The 18,303-nt window shown below is 46.8% G+C and overlaps 2 protein-coding genes across 2 annotated transcripts; one reads left to right on the plus strand and one right to left on the minus strand.

Moving 5' to 3' along the window:
• Positions 1-1,944: 1,944 nt before the first annotated feature.
• si:ch211-11k18.4 (uncharacterized) lies at positions 1,945-12,195 on the plus strand. Its single transcript, XM_028814780.2, has 12 exons — positions 1,945-2,221; positions 4,821-4,932; positions 6,283-6,376; positions 6,554-6,608; positions 6,696-6,836; positions 6,918-7,078; positions 7,160-7,258; positions 7,346-7,491; positions 7,652-7,823; positions 7,932-8,044; positions 11,415-11,499; positions 11,587-12,195. Exons 1-12 carry the CDS (start codon positions 2,104-2,106, stop codon positions 11,641-11,643), a joined length of 1,353 nt encoding a protein of 450 aa, XP_028670613.2. The 5' UTR covers positions 1,945-2,103; the 3' UTR covers positions 11,644-12,195.
• Positions 12,196-12,399: 204 nt separating this feature from the next.
• Positions 12,400-13,389, minus strand: nupr1b (nuclear protein 1b). Its single transcript, XM_028814785.2, has 3 exons — positions 13,220-13,389; positions 12,977-13,115; positions 12,400-12,730 (listed from the first exon to the last, which is right to left on the minus strand). The coding sequence occupies exons 1-2, from the start codon at positions 13,317-13,319 to the stop codon at positions 12,982-12,984; spliced, it is 234 nt and encodes a 77-aa protein (XP_028670618.1). The 5' UTR covers positions 13,320-13,389; the 3' UTR covers positions 12,400-12,730; positions 12,977-12,981.
• Between the last annotated feature and the right edge of the window lie 4,914 nt (positions 13,390-18,303).

An 18,303-nucleotide genomic window follows, 5' to 3' on the forward strand; every position in this document is an offset into this window, starting at 1 on the left:
GATAGATAGATAGATAGATAGATAGATAGATAGATAGATAGATAGATAGATAGATAGATAGATAGATAGATCCCTTTACCCCTATTTTTCCCTTTACCCCTATTTTTATGGGTGTAGCTGTGGCCAAAAGGAGAGGTCATCACGTGGTGCCAAACCTCATCAGCATGTTTCAGCTCTTAACCACAAGACTCTCCAGTTGGTGGGTCAGCAGTGGTGGCCATGTCACTATCATGTCTCCTTCAGGCTTTCAGCTACTGTCCCCCTAACAGGAGGCCCTTTCTGCCACTTCTCCCAGCCTTCAGACAGCTATTTTTCCACTTGTAGCTTTTCACTCCAACTTTGGTCAGCAGATTCCACACAAATTGGGCTGGGAATCCCTGACATTCCACTTCTACTGTTGACAGCCATGATATCCAACCTTTGTCTCGACAATCCTAGACAAGCTGATGGTCATTTTTCCGTCTTTCTGCCACTTCTGCACTGCCTTCCTCCCACAGACCTGTTAATTCCACCAAGATCATTTTCTTGCCCTCAAGAGTCCACATGACAACTTCTGGTCTCCGAGTTGTGGACAGAACTGCCTTTGGATACTGGAGTTTTCACCCCGGGCCAGCCTTCCTCTCCCATTCCTGGGGTGAGCACAGCAGCTTTTGCCAGGCTTCGCCCTAGATGGCCAACCTCAGACCCTCCATTACAAAGGTGCTGGTGCTCGGCAGTTGCTTTGTTTTAGCTGGCTATTTCTTTCTCCTTTCCAACTCTAAGATCTCCGTGAGCCTTGCTTATCAAGACACCGTCTATATTTCCCATGGGACAGCACCATTTTGTGTGCCATGGTTCTTCCACCCTTTCAAGGCCCTCATTCTCCACCTCTACAAGTTCACTGGAGATGGGAGGATGTCATAAATTATATTATATTATATATACCTGCATTGTTATCACTCTTTAATTTAATATTGTTCTTTATCAGTATGCTGCTGCTGGAGTATGTGAATTTCACCTTGGGATTAATAAAGTATCTATCTATCTATCTATCTATCTATCTATCTATCTATCTATCTATCTATCTATCTATCTATAAACTGCTCTGAACAAAGAGGCAAATGCAAAAAGGCTAAAGCTTTGCACACTTGGATTTGGGCAGTTTTTCCCATTTTTCCTAAAAGGTCCTCTCAAGCTCCGTTAGACAGGATAGGAAGCGTCTGTCCATCTCCAAGTCGATCCGCACATGTTCTGTGCACTTTATGTCTGGGTGACTCAGGGATGCTCTGAGATTCATTCTCAAGCCATTCCAACATTGTCACAGCTGTGTGCTTCAGGTTCTTGTCGTGCCGTTGCCCCAGTCCTTGGTGACATGCACTCTGGACCTTTCTGTATCTGGCTGCATTCATCCTTCCCTCAATTCTGACCAGTCACCCTGTCCCTGCACCCCCATGGCATGATGCTGCTTCACTGTAGGGATGACATCAGGCAGGTGAAGAGCAGTGTTTCACATATAAAAAGAGATGAGAATTTTAAAATTGTTAACTTATTTAATGTCTAAAATTGGCCACTTTTTCATATAAAAGTTACCTAAGGATTAAACTTGTACTCTTACAGATCACCCATTCGTATAGGAGTGACAGCTTGAGGAAATCTCACATTTACAGTAAACGTATTAATAAGATGTATTTTGCAATTTGCTTATACATCTCAAACGTTTGGTACACCTCAGTCACTTAAGTATATGCTGCTTTGTTCTAGTTTCAATCGAGACTGACATCTGTCTCTACTTCTTCACTGTCTTCTTTCTAAGTTTCAAATCCTCAACGGCAACGCTTCTCTCGCACTCCACAACCTCACTTCCGTTTGGCTTGATGACGTCACTGACTGTGCGCGAAAGGCCTCCAGGGATATGCAGTATTCCATGTCCTTCTACCCTTTCGCCGCGCGAGCCGATTAAACTACACTACCCGGAATGCAACGCAGGCGGCAGCTGACGTGGAAGAGCGCTCTTGCCACGGTTACCGGGTGCTTTCAAAAAATCACCGGCGGTGGCCAGGCGAGCTTTGCTAGCCTCAAATTTGACTCACTTTCTTTGCGTCTCTTGGTGGGCACGGCTGCAGCATGTCAGGCAGAGTGAAGTCTCGGACAGCTGCAAACTTCGACCCCTCGGCTGGCGGCGTATCTTGCAATGAGAGGATACTACGGGAGTGTCACCAGCTCTACACCGATACGGGCAATGGTGAGCAGGGTGCCTGGAGTGGGCAGTTCGAGGCTGTACTCAACTCTGGAGTACGCCGGGTGGTCTGGGACGCCTCTTAGAAAGTGGGGGGTACTACTTGAGTGAAAAGGAGAAAGACCGAAAGCGCTGGGAGAGATTGGTACGCGAGTGGAAGTGTGGAATGGAGTACTGGGTGGGCTTAACTCGTTTAAGGTGCTGAACTAGACCGCGCTCGAGACGGTGTGGTGGGCCGAATACGCGTGGATTAGGGCAGTGGAACAATCCTGCTGCGTTACAGTCCAGTGGTCCTCAACCTCGTGGATTTAGGATATTGTTCTATGAACAATTAAAGAGTCGTTTTTATTTCTCATTGTTTAATTAACTGTTATTTTGATTTATTTTCTGATTTTTCATACAGATATTTGACTAGAATGTTTTTTTTGTGTCTTCATCTACTTAACACTGACTTTTTAAATCTCCCCTTTTCTGTGGAGTTTGTCCTTTTAATTGTATCCAAATACTGACAATTAATGACACATATAGCAGACACCAGCGCTGTGACATTTTAATGTTACCAACTTAGTAATTAGTAGTTAAGAAAATTAAAAAGAATAAAATGCTAAAAAGCAATAAAGAATCTCTTAAGCAAATCAATTCCTCCTTAATTCGGTAGAAATGTAGCTTGACCATGTAAGTAAGTATTTGACTGAGGAATGTCCTGGAAGAAAGTTTATGACAGTTAAAAGTACGGTTTGGAATTCAGACATTGACATTCTGGCTGTCGCAGTTTGTCCTCATTATTTGTCCAGAGTGAGAGGAGTTATATCATCCTCATTAATGTTTCTATTCCTCTCTCTGCAAATGGGGACTCGTTAATGGAAATAATTAAGTCTGCTGCACACCAACACTTTAGTGATGACTCATTCTGACCCTGCAGTTGTTATATGTGGTGACGTCAACCATGTGACTTTGGAAGGAGTCATGACAAACAGAGGCGTAGCTAGGGTTTTCAGCGCCCGGGGACAACTGAAGGTTTCGCGCCCCCTCCTGTTTGCCAAAATGCAATGGGGAACATCAATTCAGTGCCCCCTGGATGCTGCACCCCTTGCCCCCCCCAGTTACGCCACTGATGACAAGCTTCCAATAGGAAATGTCACGCTGGACGTGCTCTGTTGAAATGTTAAAAACGCCTTTAAGTGTAAACTACCAGCACCTTTGGGCAGATCCGACCACACCCTGATTCCCTGCTACAAGCCTGTTATTAGACAGCATCCTATTACCACCTGATTAGTGAAGAAGTGGAGCCTGGAATCTGAAATGGCTCTGAATGTCAGCCTCCAAATGACAGACTGGAAAGTGATGTGCAAGTCGCATGAAGGTGGTATTGAGGGTCTCAGTCTCTGCCTCCCTGATTATAGTAACCGTTGTTTTGACTCTATAGGACCCTCGAGGACAAGTGTGTTGCTTTCTAAGCAGCAAGCTCTGTATGACTAAGGAGCTAAATAAAAAACAAATGAGAAGAGCAGTCAAGTCTGGTGACAGAGAATGAAGGAAAGGGAGCTTACAAACGTAAAACAGAAAACAAACTTGCTTTGAATAACATGAATGGTGTCTGGAAAGGACTGGACATAATTCCCAGACTCGAGCAATCCAGGGCTCAGGTGCTGGAAGGGATTGTGGACAAAGCTGATGCCCTGAACCAACATTTTAATAGATTTTTCTTCCAATGCCCACTCCCCTCTGCCCACCATCCCTACTGCATCAGTCGACCTCCGTTTATTAGGACAACTTCTTCTGTCGGTGGCTTTAAGGCCCAACTCGAGACCTAGATGTTTTCCTGGGTTTTCTCTAAGTTCTTGAGCTTTTTCCTATTAATTATTGTGTTTTGTTTGCATGTATTTTGGTTAAATTACTTTTGTTTGCTTTTAGTTGTATTTTTAGATTGCTGTGTTTGCTTGCGCTGTACACAATGTTGGCGTAATTAACGCATGTTTAATTAAAAATAAATTAATTTTGATATCTGTGGGGCTCTACTTTCTGCCAAAAAAACAGGCTGTTAGAGGCCTTTACCTTACAAAATAGCCATCACTAGGGACATAATTATGAGTTACATTGTGTCGGAACTTAATCCAAGACGCCATATATTTAGGCCTTAAAATTGAAATCTAAACTCCCAAGCACATCTGAGGGGTGGTTTTATAGTTGTGTGTATTACCACACTTTTACATACAGAATGAATACGAGGTCCCAATCCACCATTTGAGGTTGCTAATGGAGCGCATGGTGTCCAAAAATCTGTGGCTGGAATCATAATGCAGTCTGTCTGTTCAGAAAGGAGGCTTCAGTCGTGACGAATGTCACAGAGTGTGTAGCTCACTTAGATTTGAGGCTTGCAAGAAAGGATGCGACTTCAGTTAACTTGTGTGGCAGAGATATATTCAATAATCTGAAGGTGCCATCTTAGAACGCACACCCGTTTTAGGCTTCACTCCTTTTGTAGAATCATCTAAATGAAGAATATAAAAGTCGCTGCTTCCTAATTTAATTGGGCTGTGTAATGTGAGCATGACTACACACTCCTTGCACTGTGGCACTCATAATCTCTCTTCTGTATCCTCAGGACTGATTAGTATTGCTGAGTCACTTTCCATCTCTCTCCTGCCACCCCGGAAGAAGATCACAGTCATGCTAATGGGCAACCATTCTGCTGGCAAGAGTTCCTTCATTAACTGGTAAGACACATTTGAACTTCAAAGTTGTCCTCTAAGCTAAGCAGCATTTTGTATTTTATTAAAAATGGTGACAGAAAACCTAGTGGGCCAAACAGTGGTCTAATTAGTGGGTCTAATAATGCCCTGCAATAATGCGTGCTCATATAATGATGGGTTTTTCCCACCTGGTGTTCTTATTTGCTGTGTTTGTTTTAATTTTATGTTATTTACACATTTGTTACACTTAATTTTGTATTTGGGGGGTTAAAAAAAAATCCTAATTTGATTTTTGAGCTCAGCTTCTTCAGTTTAAAGAGTTGTGGGGGCTTCCACCCAGACCATCCTAGCTGCCTGACAGAAATGTGAGTTTCCAGTCCTTCTCCTGTGATTATTAGGAAACAGTCAAAGGAGCAGAGTCCACAGGTGAAGGTGAATGAACCGGCAAATGAAAGAAGAAATTGGGGGAGGGGCTACCATATGCATTTGTGACCCTCTCCTCACTTCCGTCCTTTAAAACTGTTTATCTTCCACTTGCCCGTTATTATTATTATTATTATAGTTGTTAAAATGAGTTTCCCTTGAACGTCTCGTACTTCTCACGCTGCTTGATGAGTTTCCCTCGAACTAAAAATTGCTGCCATGACAGCAGTCCCCAAGAAGCCAGGGCAGGTTGTGAGTGGTCTATCTTACTTTTAAATCCAGATTATAATCTTGATCATAATGTCTCTCCTCAATTACACAATTACCGGGGTACCCAGTGTTTATTTGACCAATCCCAGTCTAGCTTCAGAACATGATACAGCACTGGAGCTGCTACAGTCAGGATTATAAATAACCTCCTTATTTCTGCTGCTGACACGGGGAGGCTGTCAGCATCTTAATAATGCTTTTGACATGGTCTGCCATGAGCTTCTAATTGACCACATTGAAAAGTGACTTGGCCTATTATAGGTTCATTATTGTCCCACGTACAGAGTACAGTGAAATTTATACTTTCGTATGCTAATCAACGTGTAACTATACTCCTTTTATGTCCCAGAAGATCTGAACATTTAATGCTGTACTCTAATGGTCCTCCACCTAAATGTGGTTTGTAGCTGTGCTCATAGCCGCATTGTCCTCCCTGCTGCTGACATGTGGAATAAAGTGACATATTTACAAGGGATTCTCACACAGAAATAAAGTTTAGTTTCTTCAGCAAGGAACTTGTCGGGGTTTTACAGTAAAATATTGAGCTCAAGGAGGTTTTCTTTGGTTAGCTGAAGAAGACATGTTTAACACAGTTGCAGGTGAACACCATCACTAAATGTTGTAACATTCTAAAGCCGTGTCTGGTGAGATGTCTGTTCATGATTATTCTGCATATTACAGGTATATAGAGGAGCACATTCAGAGGACTGGCGTGGCCATTGAGACTCAAGGTTTCAGCTTCGTCACCAGTGGAAGAAAGCGTGAATCCCTTACTGTAAGCACCAACCTCTTTGACACATACCTGCTGGCACTGAAGGAAAGGGCAGTTGGGACAGATTTGCTTCATATTCTGCTGTCCTGCTCGCACCAGTTTTCACTGGCCTTTTGCTAATTGACTCAGGCAGGTGATGGTTAATAACTGATTTGTCTGCCTTGTCACTTTGCTTCCCAGGGCAATGCCACCCTCCACCTCTACCCGCACTTCAAGCCGCTGCAGGAGTTCAAAGGTGCGTCTGTCTGACCCTTGTTATTCTTGAAGGCTTGAGAATTTCCGGGTCAATTCTGATCTCCCACGTTGCTCTCTGCTCACACAGGTGTGTCTGAATACCTCAGCACTGAGATCTCCACATCCAAGCAAAAAAAATTCAGCCTGGTGACATTTGTCGACACACCAGGGCTTGTCGACGGAGACATGAAGTATCCGTTTGATGTGGACCAGGCCATTCTTTGGCTGGGTAAGTGTCAGTGGTGGGTACGCTGAGCATTTGCTCTTGGATTTTCTTCTTTATGTTCTTTTTTTTTTTTTTGCTCTGCAGGGGAGCTCTGCGATCTCATCTTGGTGTTTTTTGATCCCATGGGCCAAGCCTTGTGTAAGCGTACGCTCAATATAGTGGAGAAGCTTAATGAGACGCAGGGAGACAAACTGCGCTTCTATCTGAGTAAAGCTGATGAGGCAGGTGGTGAGAGTGACCGCCAGGTGAGTGGGTAGTAAATGAAAAGATGTATCACAGACGCTAGCAAATGGCAGTATGTTACTGGCTCTGTCCCGTTCCCACAGCGCGTCATGATGCAGATCGTTCAGGAGCTCTGCAAAAGGCCTGGCCTCAACAAGTGTGGCTTTGACATGCCAACCATTTACATTCCCAACCCCAACAAAGTGAGTGTACGTCTGCCTGCCAGATTTCTACTGTTTCTGTTAGTTGTACCACTGACCAGTCTGCCCATCTTCTTTGCTTGCCTGTAGCCCAGCCGCTGTGTCAATCAGATTGAGGAAGTGTGTCGTACAATTGAGAAGACCATCAACCAGACAGTTCAGAATACGCTCAACACCGTGGAGAAAGACTGTGAACTGATTGCAGCGACAGTGGAGAGCCAGCTTAATCAGGACAGGTTCGTGTGTGGTGGTCACGTGTGTCTGTCTGTGTCCACTAGCTGACTGAACCGATTCTGTCTGAGCTGATGAGCTCAGGCTCTCCTGTTCAGACCAAAGCACTCTTTTGCATGGTCCCCTTGGTTAACTTTCTCCCTTTTACTGTCTTTGCTCATGTAGGGAGGCCTGCGCTTTTAACCGCCGTGCACACCTCAAGGGTTTTGTTTTTGGGTTGCTCGGCTTTGCTGTTCCTCTCTTCCTGCTTGCTTCCTTGGTCCTGGGCACCATGTCGCGGGAAGTACTGGTCTTGGCGCTAGGAGAAAGTGGCACGGATGCGCTGTCGGTGTATCTGGTGAGTAGATTGCACGTGGCAGTTGCACCCCCACCCAGCGCTTTGAGTTAAGGTGCATATGTGGTCCGTTTTAATAAAACTGACCGGCCCTTCCTGTCTTCTCCTTAGTCTCCAGTGGCTTACATTTGGAGCATGATGCCCAAGGAACACTACATGTCCATCTGTCTAGGACTAGCAGGCCTGTCAGTCATCTTGTTGCTATTGGCCAAGTGGTCTTTCAGGTGAGTGCGAGATTTTCAAGTGACAGGTCTGTACTCTAAAGGCACATGTTCATGGTGGGGGGATTTGAAATGGGCTTTGCACACAAGACACCACGCAGACATCGCACAGCTGCATGGAGGAGTGCAAACTCTAGGGTGTTCTGGGAAACCCCTACATGGGTGGGCAATGCCAGCTATTAGAGGCAAGAGTGTACTTTTGCCATTTCCATTTGTGGAAAACACATCTGCTCATGTTTAAATGAAGACCAGACCTTGATATGGTCCATGTATATCATTACATGAGGTGTACTTTTTCAAATGACTGTACACTGCCAGTTACATTTTGGAGGGTGCCTTGGTGTCACTCAAATTAATTCCATTTCATTTGCTCGTGTTTCTTGTTGAGAGCACGAATGTGTGCAGTGATAAGTTAATGGCAGCAGAGGAACAATTGGTCTGGTTTGAAAGCTGCATTTCAGATGCTGTAGTAACCGTCATGAACACAGTCACATCAATGAAGGTTGCTACTACCTAGTAGTTTAGATGGGATGTTAATGACAGCATTGATTCTTGGGATGGTAATGCAAGACCAATGATGTCACCAGTCCACTCTTCTCTGGCGTTTACTCGGCACACTCCTCTATGGTAGACAGACGTGGGCACAGTCTGCCTACCAAGAATGACACCTCAACATATTCCACCTCCGCCGTCTCAAAAGTTTTAATGGCAGCACATGGCCGAACCGCTCCCCAACTGTTCTGGAGCAGGCAGGCCTTCCATTACCAAACACCATCTTACAGTGACTTGGCCACATTCACTCAGTGACAGGTTGTCGTATTCCTAAAGATTACCTGTATGGGGGAACTGGCCGTGGGCTCCAGAATTGTTGGCAGGCCAACTTTACATTGCCAGGATGTATGCAAGCGTGACTTGAAGGCATCCATTATGGACCTGACAGCACGGGAGGTCACTACATCAGGCCGCAGTAAATGGAGGCAGGCTGTCCTCTCAGGCGTCCTGAGGTCTGAGGAGAAGATGAGCAGACACTAAAAGGCTGCCTAACAGCACCACAGACTAACCTCTCTTTCACTAGGGTGGTGTTTGTAAATCGGACTGTACAGTCGTAGCACGTGCTGCAGCTCACCACCAAGCTGACCAAACCATCATGCACTTGACACTGTTGACTCAAGACAGAAGGACACACGTTTGTCATCATGACTTTCTTTTCCTTCAAAGATCCCCATGAAAGGTTCATTTTTGCTATTAACCTCCTTGATGTTAAACGCGCAAGTCTGCTGGGTTTGTTTCTCTATGTCAATACTGGGGGTTGGGGGGGTTAGCTGTTCCAATCCAATGTAGAGCGTTTGGGGCGAGTAACATATGGGACAGTATGGAATAGCATCATGCTACAAAATAAAAATAAATCACGACTGTATGCACATGTTGTGCCACCCTCTGGTAACTCATCAATATTCATGAGTGGGGCGGAGCCTTCAACCCAAACACACAAAGGTGCAAAAACAAAAAGCTGTAAGGGCGGTTTTAGAAACTGAGCCATTATTTGATCAAGTGACGGTGAGGACAGTGTGAGTCAACACTGATCACGAAACCAAGGCACGGCATGACTCAACTGCTGTGATGTGCCTGATGAATTTGGTCACCTGATGGTTCATCGTGGGGCAAGTAGGTCATGCAAGACAAAAAGGCAAAATGACTGTCGTCAAGTGGAAGGACAAGAAAAACGTTAGCTCCCCTAAGCACTCTGCACGGTGGAGCAGCTGTCAGTGTTTGTGTCGGGGAAAATGTAGAAGTCATCAAGTGTTGCACTGCGGTTTGCCGACCATAACACAAGGACTGCATCAGTCGCGCTTATCAGGAAATGATATTCTAGCCCAGGGGTCTGCAGCCTTTCAGTGAGGTCATGCTGAACCTGTGTTACAGAGTTATTCCGCGTGCCCACACGATTCCACCAATTTAGTTACATATCGTATCACAATTGGTCTGGTTGAAGCCCATTCTAACCGGATCTTATATTATTGCTCATTTAATATTTTAAAATATCCTAAGATGTGAAACGAATGTCACATTTTTTATAACTACATTTAGTGGCTTTTTTTTTTTTTTTGTTCCAATTTTTTGACTAATATACTTTGCCAGAAACAGCCCTTTTTATAGCCTCTTCACATCAGAGTTTGTAAACGTGGACACTTGACGTACGACACTTTCACAGCATAACGCACGTACAGCATGATCCTTTTATCCTAATCCATATTCATTCGTCCAAGAGTCTTGAAAAGAGCAAACATCAAGTTTTTGTCTTTTATGAGTCATTTTAGGGCAGCATATCTTCTTATATAATATGCTACCGTGGCTGTCCATTTGTCTGTCCAGGATTGTAAATCACTCGTAGCTCGCAAACCGTTTGACTGATTGACCTGAAAGTTGGTCCACATATACTATGTGACGTCTGCTATCCGCTTTCAGGGTGATGATTGACCTCCAAGGTTATTCCTCTTTATTTTTATTTTATTGTAGAATCAACTTTCTGTAGCTGCCAACAGGGCGGCGCATGCGCACGGGTGTCATTCTCATCTCTATCACCGTCACTTCCCCTACCTCTTAAATCATTCTTGAGGCAGACTGAAGACTTAAGTGCCAGCTTAAATGAAAAATTAAACGTAATAAATAATTGCAACATGAACACTGACTTCATCAGTTTTAACGTGAAAAGATGCCAACGAAAGAGGAGAAGATGCGGGCCACTAGGGTGGTGAAGAGAAGAGCTGCTCAGGAAGCAGCAAGCGCATCAACCTCTGAGCAAACGAATAATAAACGTACAGAGAAAGAGGGTAAGAACTAGGAATGCTCAAGTCAAGTGTACTCACTGCACGTTATCGTAGGGCACCGTTACTGGTTACTTAATAATGAGGTTTGTTTTAACGTACCGTGGCCTGCACTGAACACGTGGTTTCCATTTACATGTGAGTCGCATACGCAAAACGTAGATAAGGACGTGAACACATGCACTGTAATTACAGTATAATTTTACTATATTTCAATCAGAGTGCCATTGAAAGTCTTTCCACGTGTCACGCTTGGCACCTGTTTCACAAGCTGCCAACCCCTGTCCTACCCTATCATGTACAAGCAAGAAAAAAACCAGAAGACAAGTGAAAAGAAACCCGCTTGTACTGTTGGCATTGGGTCGTTGAGCTGTATGTTGCTGATTGGTTGAAAGTGTGTCACATGACGGAGGTGTACTAAATCTGCCTCAGATCTGCAGTTGTGTTGATGCTTTATCATATGCAGGATTCGGTTACCCATAATAACCTTTTTTCTTTTTAATAAGTCCGTAAGTGTCAAGCCCGAGTCTTGTATTTCTGTGGTGCAGGACACAGCGGATACTCTCCGGCAAACAGAAGAGGCAGCTGCTCGAGCGGAAGGCCTACGTGGAGGAGGTGGTGAAACAGAAAAAGGTAAGCCTTGTGGTCACTCGGTGGTCTCAAGCCAGTCTGGTGCTCATGTTATCTCACTTCCCCTTTTTGTCTGTCTGTGTCTGCCAGCGTAAGCTGTATGAAGACTACCTCCGCCAGAGTGTTGGGGACCATGACATGGACTAAGGCATTGGCTCGTGACATTGAAGCTGGGACTAACTGCTCAAACCCCTTTGAGGGGGGGGGGGGGGGGTGAGTGCAGTCTGGAGTCGGACTTAGAATGGACACGTCTTCATCTCGAGTGGGCCCAGCTCTGTGCCAGTGACTTCCTCTACAAACGGAGTGCTCTTCATCTTACTGACTCGAGTCTGCTGTGAACTGCACTGATGACTTGTTTATGGCTTTGATTTGGGGGCAGGCACGTCCGTTGTATGTTCTGCAGCTCCCATCATTCTTTGCCACCCCAAAGTCTGGCAGAGACCCAAGGTGCCGTGGGAGCTCCAGGCCTGCACCCACCTCCTTCCCAGACTGCTACCTCAGCAGGCCGTAACCACAAAAGCTGCGCCAGACTAATTTTTGCTTTTCTTACCTCTTTTAGGAAAAAAAAAAGGGGGGGGGGGTGGCACTACACACTGCCATTAATGAGTCCACTTTTTTCTTCCTTTTTAAATTATGTGATTGTAGACAAGAAAACTAACATTGTGATAAAAGTATAAGCCAGTAATGTGTCTTGATGTCATGTGTTTTAAAGTTTATGCAGCTTGGGTATCCTACTTCTTTATGACTAAAACATGCCCTGGGGCACACACACGCGGGTGAAGTTAATTCAATTAGCGAGGAGGAAGCAATCCAGGAGCACAGACAACATTCAAAATGCACACAGCTGGCACCCCCCTTCCCTTTATATTTCCCGCCTTAAAAAATGAAGCGGCACAGCTACTGTAAGTTTTTTTGAAATCTTGTTTATTCAAGCCTGACTTTACAAAGCTCTCTTTTTATGAAAGATAAGTTCTGCACCAGTCGCCAGCCGCCCTATAGGCAAACTGAGGTGCCAAAATTAAAAAAAGGGCAAGGGGATGCACCTCAAGCCCATCTTATCCCACGCAGGAGGAGTGTGCCAGCCCTGCCACCCCTTTGTTCCTCAGGCCAGGTACCCAGTGCTCTGCCATTTGTTCCTTTTGGCCGCTCCTGCGCCCTTAGCGCTCTCGTACCCTGGCCAAGTCTCCAGTCCGCAATGCATCGATGCCAAGTGTGACCGTCCGGATGAGATTGGCTGTGGGGAAGAAAACACACATTTAAAATAAGAGCACCACACCCACATGCCCAGCATGGCAGTGGGCAGAAAGCACGCCGCCCACCCATAGCCGATTAAACAAGGCAGGGAGCCCCGATGGGCAGAAAGCAGTTCAAGAAGAGTGGGCGTCCCGTGCCCAGCATGGCTGCAGACAAAAAGCAGTCCGTTAAAGAAGGATGGTTGCCCAGCACCGTTGGTTATTTCAGGGTCTACTGTACTCCTCACCTCGCTCAGACTTTCTTCCCCTTCTTGTCACTTTGCTGCAGCTTGTTGGCGATCTTCCTTTCGTGGCCGGCGGGACTGGGCTTGTTGGTGTTCTCGTCGGCTTCCTTTTTGGAGCGGCCCTTTCGACTTGAGGAGGCCTCTGTAAAAGAAAGATCGGCGTGACGTTAGAAATCGCTAGACCATTAATACGTTGCACTCGGTCCCCTCACTGCCGCTCCCCAACCCCAGCTCGTGTGTACTTACGGCAGTATCTGTCCGTCAGGCTATAGTAGTCATACTGATCGAAGTAGCGACCCTCGAATTCGGTGGGCTTCATGTTCTTCACGTCCACGTAGCTGCTCATCTTGCTGATGGCGAGTAGGCTTCAAAGTGTCTCTTCTTCAGCTCGCTGAACTTGATCTGTGATGGCTGAGGGTCTCCGCTCCTTTTATCCGCTGCCTCCGCCCCGCCCCGCCCCGTCGTCCTTTGTTTACATCGCGTTGTGCACACAAACTGCACGTGATGTGACGTCACCGTCCAGACAAGCGCGGCCAAGAGGTTTGCTGTCTGGAACAAACTGAAGTGCTGGTAACTTCTGGAAGACTCCCCTCACTTAGAGTGCGGCACGTAACGTCTGCCAATCCAATTCACCCGTCCGTTCTCCAGACGCGCTTCTCCACAGCAGCAGGAGGCATCTGAGCTGGCAGCGCACTTTTAAAGGCCAGGAACAACCTCGGGAAGGGGCGCCAGGGTGAGCACGCAGTAGGCTCCGATTTAGCACCACCAATCCACCCTGTCTGCATTGTGTTCTTAACGTATCGGGTGGGACACTAGGTGCATTCCCGATCGGCGCCCACCACAACAGCACACGCCAAAGGCGCATACGTATAATTACAACCGCATGGCAGAACCAGCACATTACTGAAACGTATGCGGTCGTTTACAAAAATACACAGTGGAGCAGCTCCTTCGTATCAGTGGTCACTCCCCGTGTGCTTCTGGGGCTTCTCAAGGCGCTATATGGTTCACACGTTAGTTAAACTGGGCCAGAGACCCTGAACTGGATAGGTGGGTTGGGGCACAATGGACTGGCGCCCCATCTGGGGATTATTCCTGTCCGTGTCCCTGAATTGAATATGTGGGGTGGAAAATGGATGGACATCGCCGTGCGATGGACTGGTGCTCCATCCAGTGGTTGTTATCAATGCGCCAGCTCCCCCTAACCTCCAAACTGCATAACTGGTTTTAGAAAATGGATGGACATCACCACGTGATGGACTGGCGCCCCATCCAGGAAGTGATTTGCAGCAGATGTTTGGTGGGACATTTCTCCAGCACCCAATGACTGGTTGAGTGGGTTTAGTAAACGGATGGACATCACCCTGCGATGGAGAGGCGCCCCACCCAGGACTTGTTCCTGCCTTGTATCAGGGGTTCGGTGGGATAGGCTCCAGTTCCCCTGCAGTCATGTTTTGGACAAAGTGTGTTGTGGTGGATAAGGCTTTCAACTTCAAATCCCGAGGTTGTGGGTTCAAATCTTGCTACTGACAGTGTGTGACCCTGAGCAAGTCACTTCACCTGCTTGTGCTCCAGATGGAAGACAACAACAGAAAACTGAACCAGATTTGTGTTGAATGTTTCACGTTGCCTTGGATAAAGGTGTCAGCCTCATAAGCAAATGTAAATGGATAAGCAGGTTTAGAAAATGGCTGGATATCACACTGTGATGGACCGGTGCCTTGTCCAGTGATTCATTGTTCCTGCCTTGAGCCCAATGCTTGGTGGGATTGGACTCCAGCTCCTCGTGACTTAGCTTTACAAGATGGATGGACATCACCATGTAGTGAGCTGGCACCCCTTCTAGGGATTGTCCCTGCCTTGTGCCAACTATTACTGGGCTAGCACCCAGCACTGGATAAGCAGGTTTAGAATGGGGGCAGCACAGTGGCGCAGTGGGTAGCGCTGCTGCCTCACAGGAGACCTGGGTTCGCTTCCCGGGTCCTCCCTGTGTGGAGTTTGCATGTTCTCCCTGCGTTAGATGCAGGTTAGATGCATTGGCGATCCTAAATTGTCCCTAGTGAGTGCTTGGCATGTGTGTGTATGCGCCCTGTCCGGGGTTTGTTCCTGCCTTTCGCCCTATGTTGGCTGGCTTGGCTCCAGCAGAGCCCCATGACCCTCGGATATAGCGGGTTGGAAAATTACTGACTGACTGACTGAGCTACTGGATGAAGAGAATACATATTCCCACGTGGAATAAATTGGGAATTGGTCAAAACTTTCCAAGAAATGATGAAATAGCAAACGGAGCACACGCAGGCTATTTGTGGAGTTCTCCGTGATTGGCTGGAGGCTGCGCTTTTCCCCGCCCCCTCGACTCGACGCCCCCACTGCTGAGCCGCTCCCTGCCTCTCCACGAGAAAAATATCACCTGATGCGACATGAGCAAATATTGACCGAGGTCGCCGTAACTCCGCTGTTTCTGTTCAAATAAGTCACGGGACGCGGGGACGGAGATAAGCGCGCATTTGGTGGCCGAGGCTGTCGCTGGACGGCCGCTCTTGGGGACAATGGGGGAGGGGGGGTGGGGGTGTTGTGCGGAGAGACACTTGTGCGCCCGGCATCGCATCGGACCGTATTGAAGCTAATAAAATATTATAATGTTAATAATAACATAAAATTGTTCTTAAAGATATTGGGAACACATTTTACGTAGGAGATCAAACCACAGCCCAGCTGGCGACTGCAATGAGAACCAATGAGGTCAAGCGATCCGCCATCCCCACTGATTTATAGGCGAGTCCGATGAAATGAGAAGCTGACAGTATAATAACTCTCAAAGAAAATGTATTTGGGGGGGGGGGGGGGGGGTCATAATCTTTCAGCTGTTCTAACGTTTGTAATCTTTATGTTAAATCAAGTGAGTATTTCAATAAGGGTTTTCATCTTCTCAGTTCATCAGAATCCTCATATAAATAAATAAACTGAGGATTGCTTAGCTGTTATTAAGGTGGGGCCTCCACGGACGGACTGGATTTGTTCTTCCATGCAGCACATCCCACAGATGCTCCATCAGACTGAGAGTTACAGGAATTTGGAGGCCAAGTCAACACCTTCAACTCCTTGTCATGGTCCTCAAACCATTCCTCAACAGTGGTGGGCCGCATTATCCTGCTGAAAGAGGCCACTGCCATCAGGGAATTCTGTCACCATGAAGAGGTGTACGAGGTTGGCAGCCAGGGCCGTCTTAACAACATTATAGACCCCCGGGCAAAGCAGTGCCCTACACAACCACTCAGCAAGTCACAACATACATAGATTAGCATGGGGCCCCCATGCCCTTGGGCCCCCCCGGCAACTGCCCTGCATGCCCATGCGTTAAGATGGCCCTGTTGGCAGCACTCTGTAGGTAGGGGGTCTGTGTCAAAGTAACATGCACATGATGTCAAGTCAATTCCAGTGGCTTTATTGTCATGCCATCCATACACAGCATAGCAGGGTTTCCCAGCAGAACATTATTCAGAGCATCCCACAATTTCTACCAGCTTACCTGCTTCCCACAATGCATCCTGCTGCCATCTCTTCTCCAGGTAGAGGACACACACGCACCCAGCCATGCATGATCTAAAATAAAACTTGACCCTCTGCAGTTTGCATATCAGGAGAAGGTGGGAGCGGAGGATGCCATCATCTATATGCTACACCGATCCCTCTCTCACTTGGACAGACGCAGTGGTGCTGTAAGAATTATGTTTCTGGACTTCTGTAGCACCTTCAACACCATCCAACCTCTGCTCCTTAGGGACAAGCTGACAGAGATGGGAGTAGATTCATACCTGGTGGCATGGATCGTGGACTATCTTACGGACAGACCTCAGTATGTGCGTCTCTGGAACTGCAGGTCTGACATTGTGGTCAGCAACACAGGAGCGCTGCAGGGGACTGTACTTTCTCTGGTCCTGTTCAGCCATCGGACTTCCAATACAACTTGGAGTCCTGCCACGTGCAAAAGTTCACTGACGACACTGCTATGGTGGGCTGCATCAGGAGTGGGCAGGAGGAGGAGTATAGGAACCTAATCAAGGACTTTGTTAAATGGTGCGACTCAAACCACCTACACCTGAACACCAGCAAAACCAAGGAGCTGGTGGTGGATTTTAGGGGGCCCAGACCCCTCATGGACCCCATGATCATCAGAGGTGACTGTGTGCAGATGGTGCAGACCTATAAATACCTGGGAGTGCAGCTGGATGATAAACTAGACTGGACTGCCAATACTGATGCTCTGTACAAGAGAGGACAGCGCCAACTATACTTCCTTAGAAGGCTGGCGTCCTTCAACATCTGCAATAAGATGCTGCAGATGTTCTATCAGACAGTTGTGGCGAGCGCCCTCTTCTACGCGGTGGTGTGCTGGGGAGGCAGCATTAAGAGGAAAGACGCCTCACGCCTGGACAAACTGGTGAGGAAGGCAGGCTCTATTGTTGGCACGGAGCTGGACAGTTTGACATCTGTGGCACAGCAACGGGCGCTGAGCAGACTCCTGTCAATTATGGAGAATCCACTGCATCCACTGAACAGGATCATCTCCAGACAGAGGAGCAGCTTCAGCGACAGACTGCTGTCACCGTCCTGCTCCACTGACAGACTGAGGAGACCCCACACTATGCGACTCTTCAATTCCACCTGGGGGAAACGTTAACATTTAACATTGTTCAAAGTTATTGTCTGTTTTTCACCTGCATTATTATCATTCTTTAATTTAATATTATTTATTGTATCAGTATGCTGCTGCTGGAGAATGTGAATTTCCCATTGGGATTAATAAAGTATCTATCTATCTATCTATCTATCTATCTATCTATCTATCTATCTATCTAAAATGTGATTCATTATGCCAGGCCACCTTCTGACCAGTTCTGACACTCACGTGCCCACTGCAGGCGCTTTTGGCGATGGATGGGGTCAGCATGGGCACTCTGACCAGTCTGCGGCCACACAGCACTCACTGTGTATTCTGACCCCTTTCTCCCATCACGGCCAGCATGAGGCTTTTCAGCAGTTTTGTGCTACAGAAGTTCTTCTGGGCACCCTGTCACCGGTTCACTGGTTGTCCTTCCTTGTACCACTGCATGCCACAAACACCCCACAAGGCCTGCCATTTTGGAGATGTCATCACAAATTGGTTCTTGTCAAAGTCACTCAGATCTTTATGTTTGCCCATTTCTTTCTGCTTCTGGCACATCCCCTAAAGAACTGACTGTTCACTTGCTGCCTGACATATGCCAGCTGGTGCCATATGAACGAGATAACCGATGTCATTCACTTCACCTTGGCATTGGTCTGAATGT

The sequence above is a fragment of the Erpetoichthys calabaricus genome, chromosome 12, assembly GCF_900747795.2.
Source record: "Erpetoichthys calabaricus chromosome 12, fErpCal1.3, whole genome shotgun sequence".
Classification (NCBI taxonomy): domain Eukaryota; kingdom Metazoa; phylum Chordata; class Cladistia; order Polypteriformes; family Polypteridae; genus Erpetoichthys; species Erpetoichthys calabaricus.

What these genes read in the sequence shown, in the direction of transcription:
- si:ch211-11k18.4 (XM_028814780.2), top strand. Translation starts at nt 2,104, where the DNA reads ATGTCAGGCAGAGTGAAGTCTCGGACAGCTGCAAACTTCGACCCCTCG. An exon ending in CTACACCGATACGGGCAATG is followed by an intron (nt 2,222 to 4,820) that starts GTGAGCAGGGTG and finishes CTGTATCCTCAG; the next exon opens with GACTGATTAGTATTGCTGAG. An exon ending in ACATTCCCAACCCCAACAAA is followed by an intron (nt 7,259 to 7,345) that starts GTGAGTGTACGT and finishes GCTTGCCTGTAG; the next exon opens with CCCAGCCGCTGTGTCAATCA.
- nupr1b (XM_028814785.2), bottom strand. Translation starts at nt 13,319, where the DNA reads ATGAGCAGCTACGTGGACGTGAAGAACATGAAGCCCACCGAATTCGAG. An exon ending in CCTGACGGACAGATACTGCC is followed by an intron (nt 13,116 to 13,219) that starts GTAAGTACACAC and finishes TTTCTTTTACAG; the next exon opens with AGGCCTCCTCAAGTCGAAAG.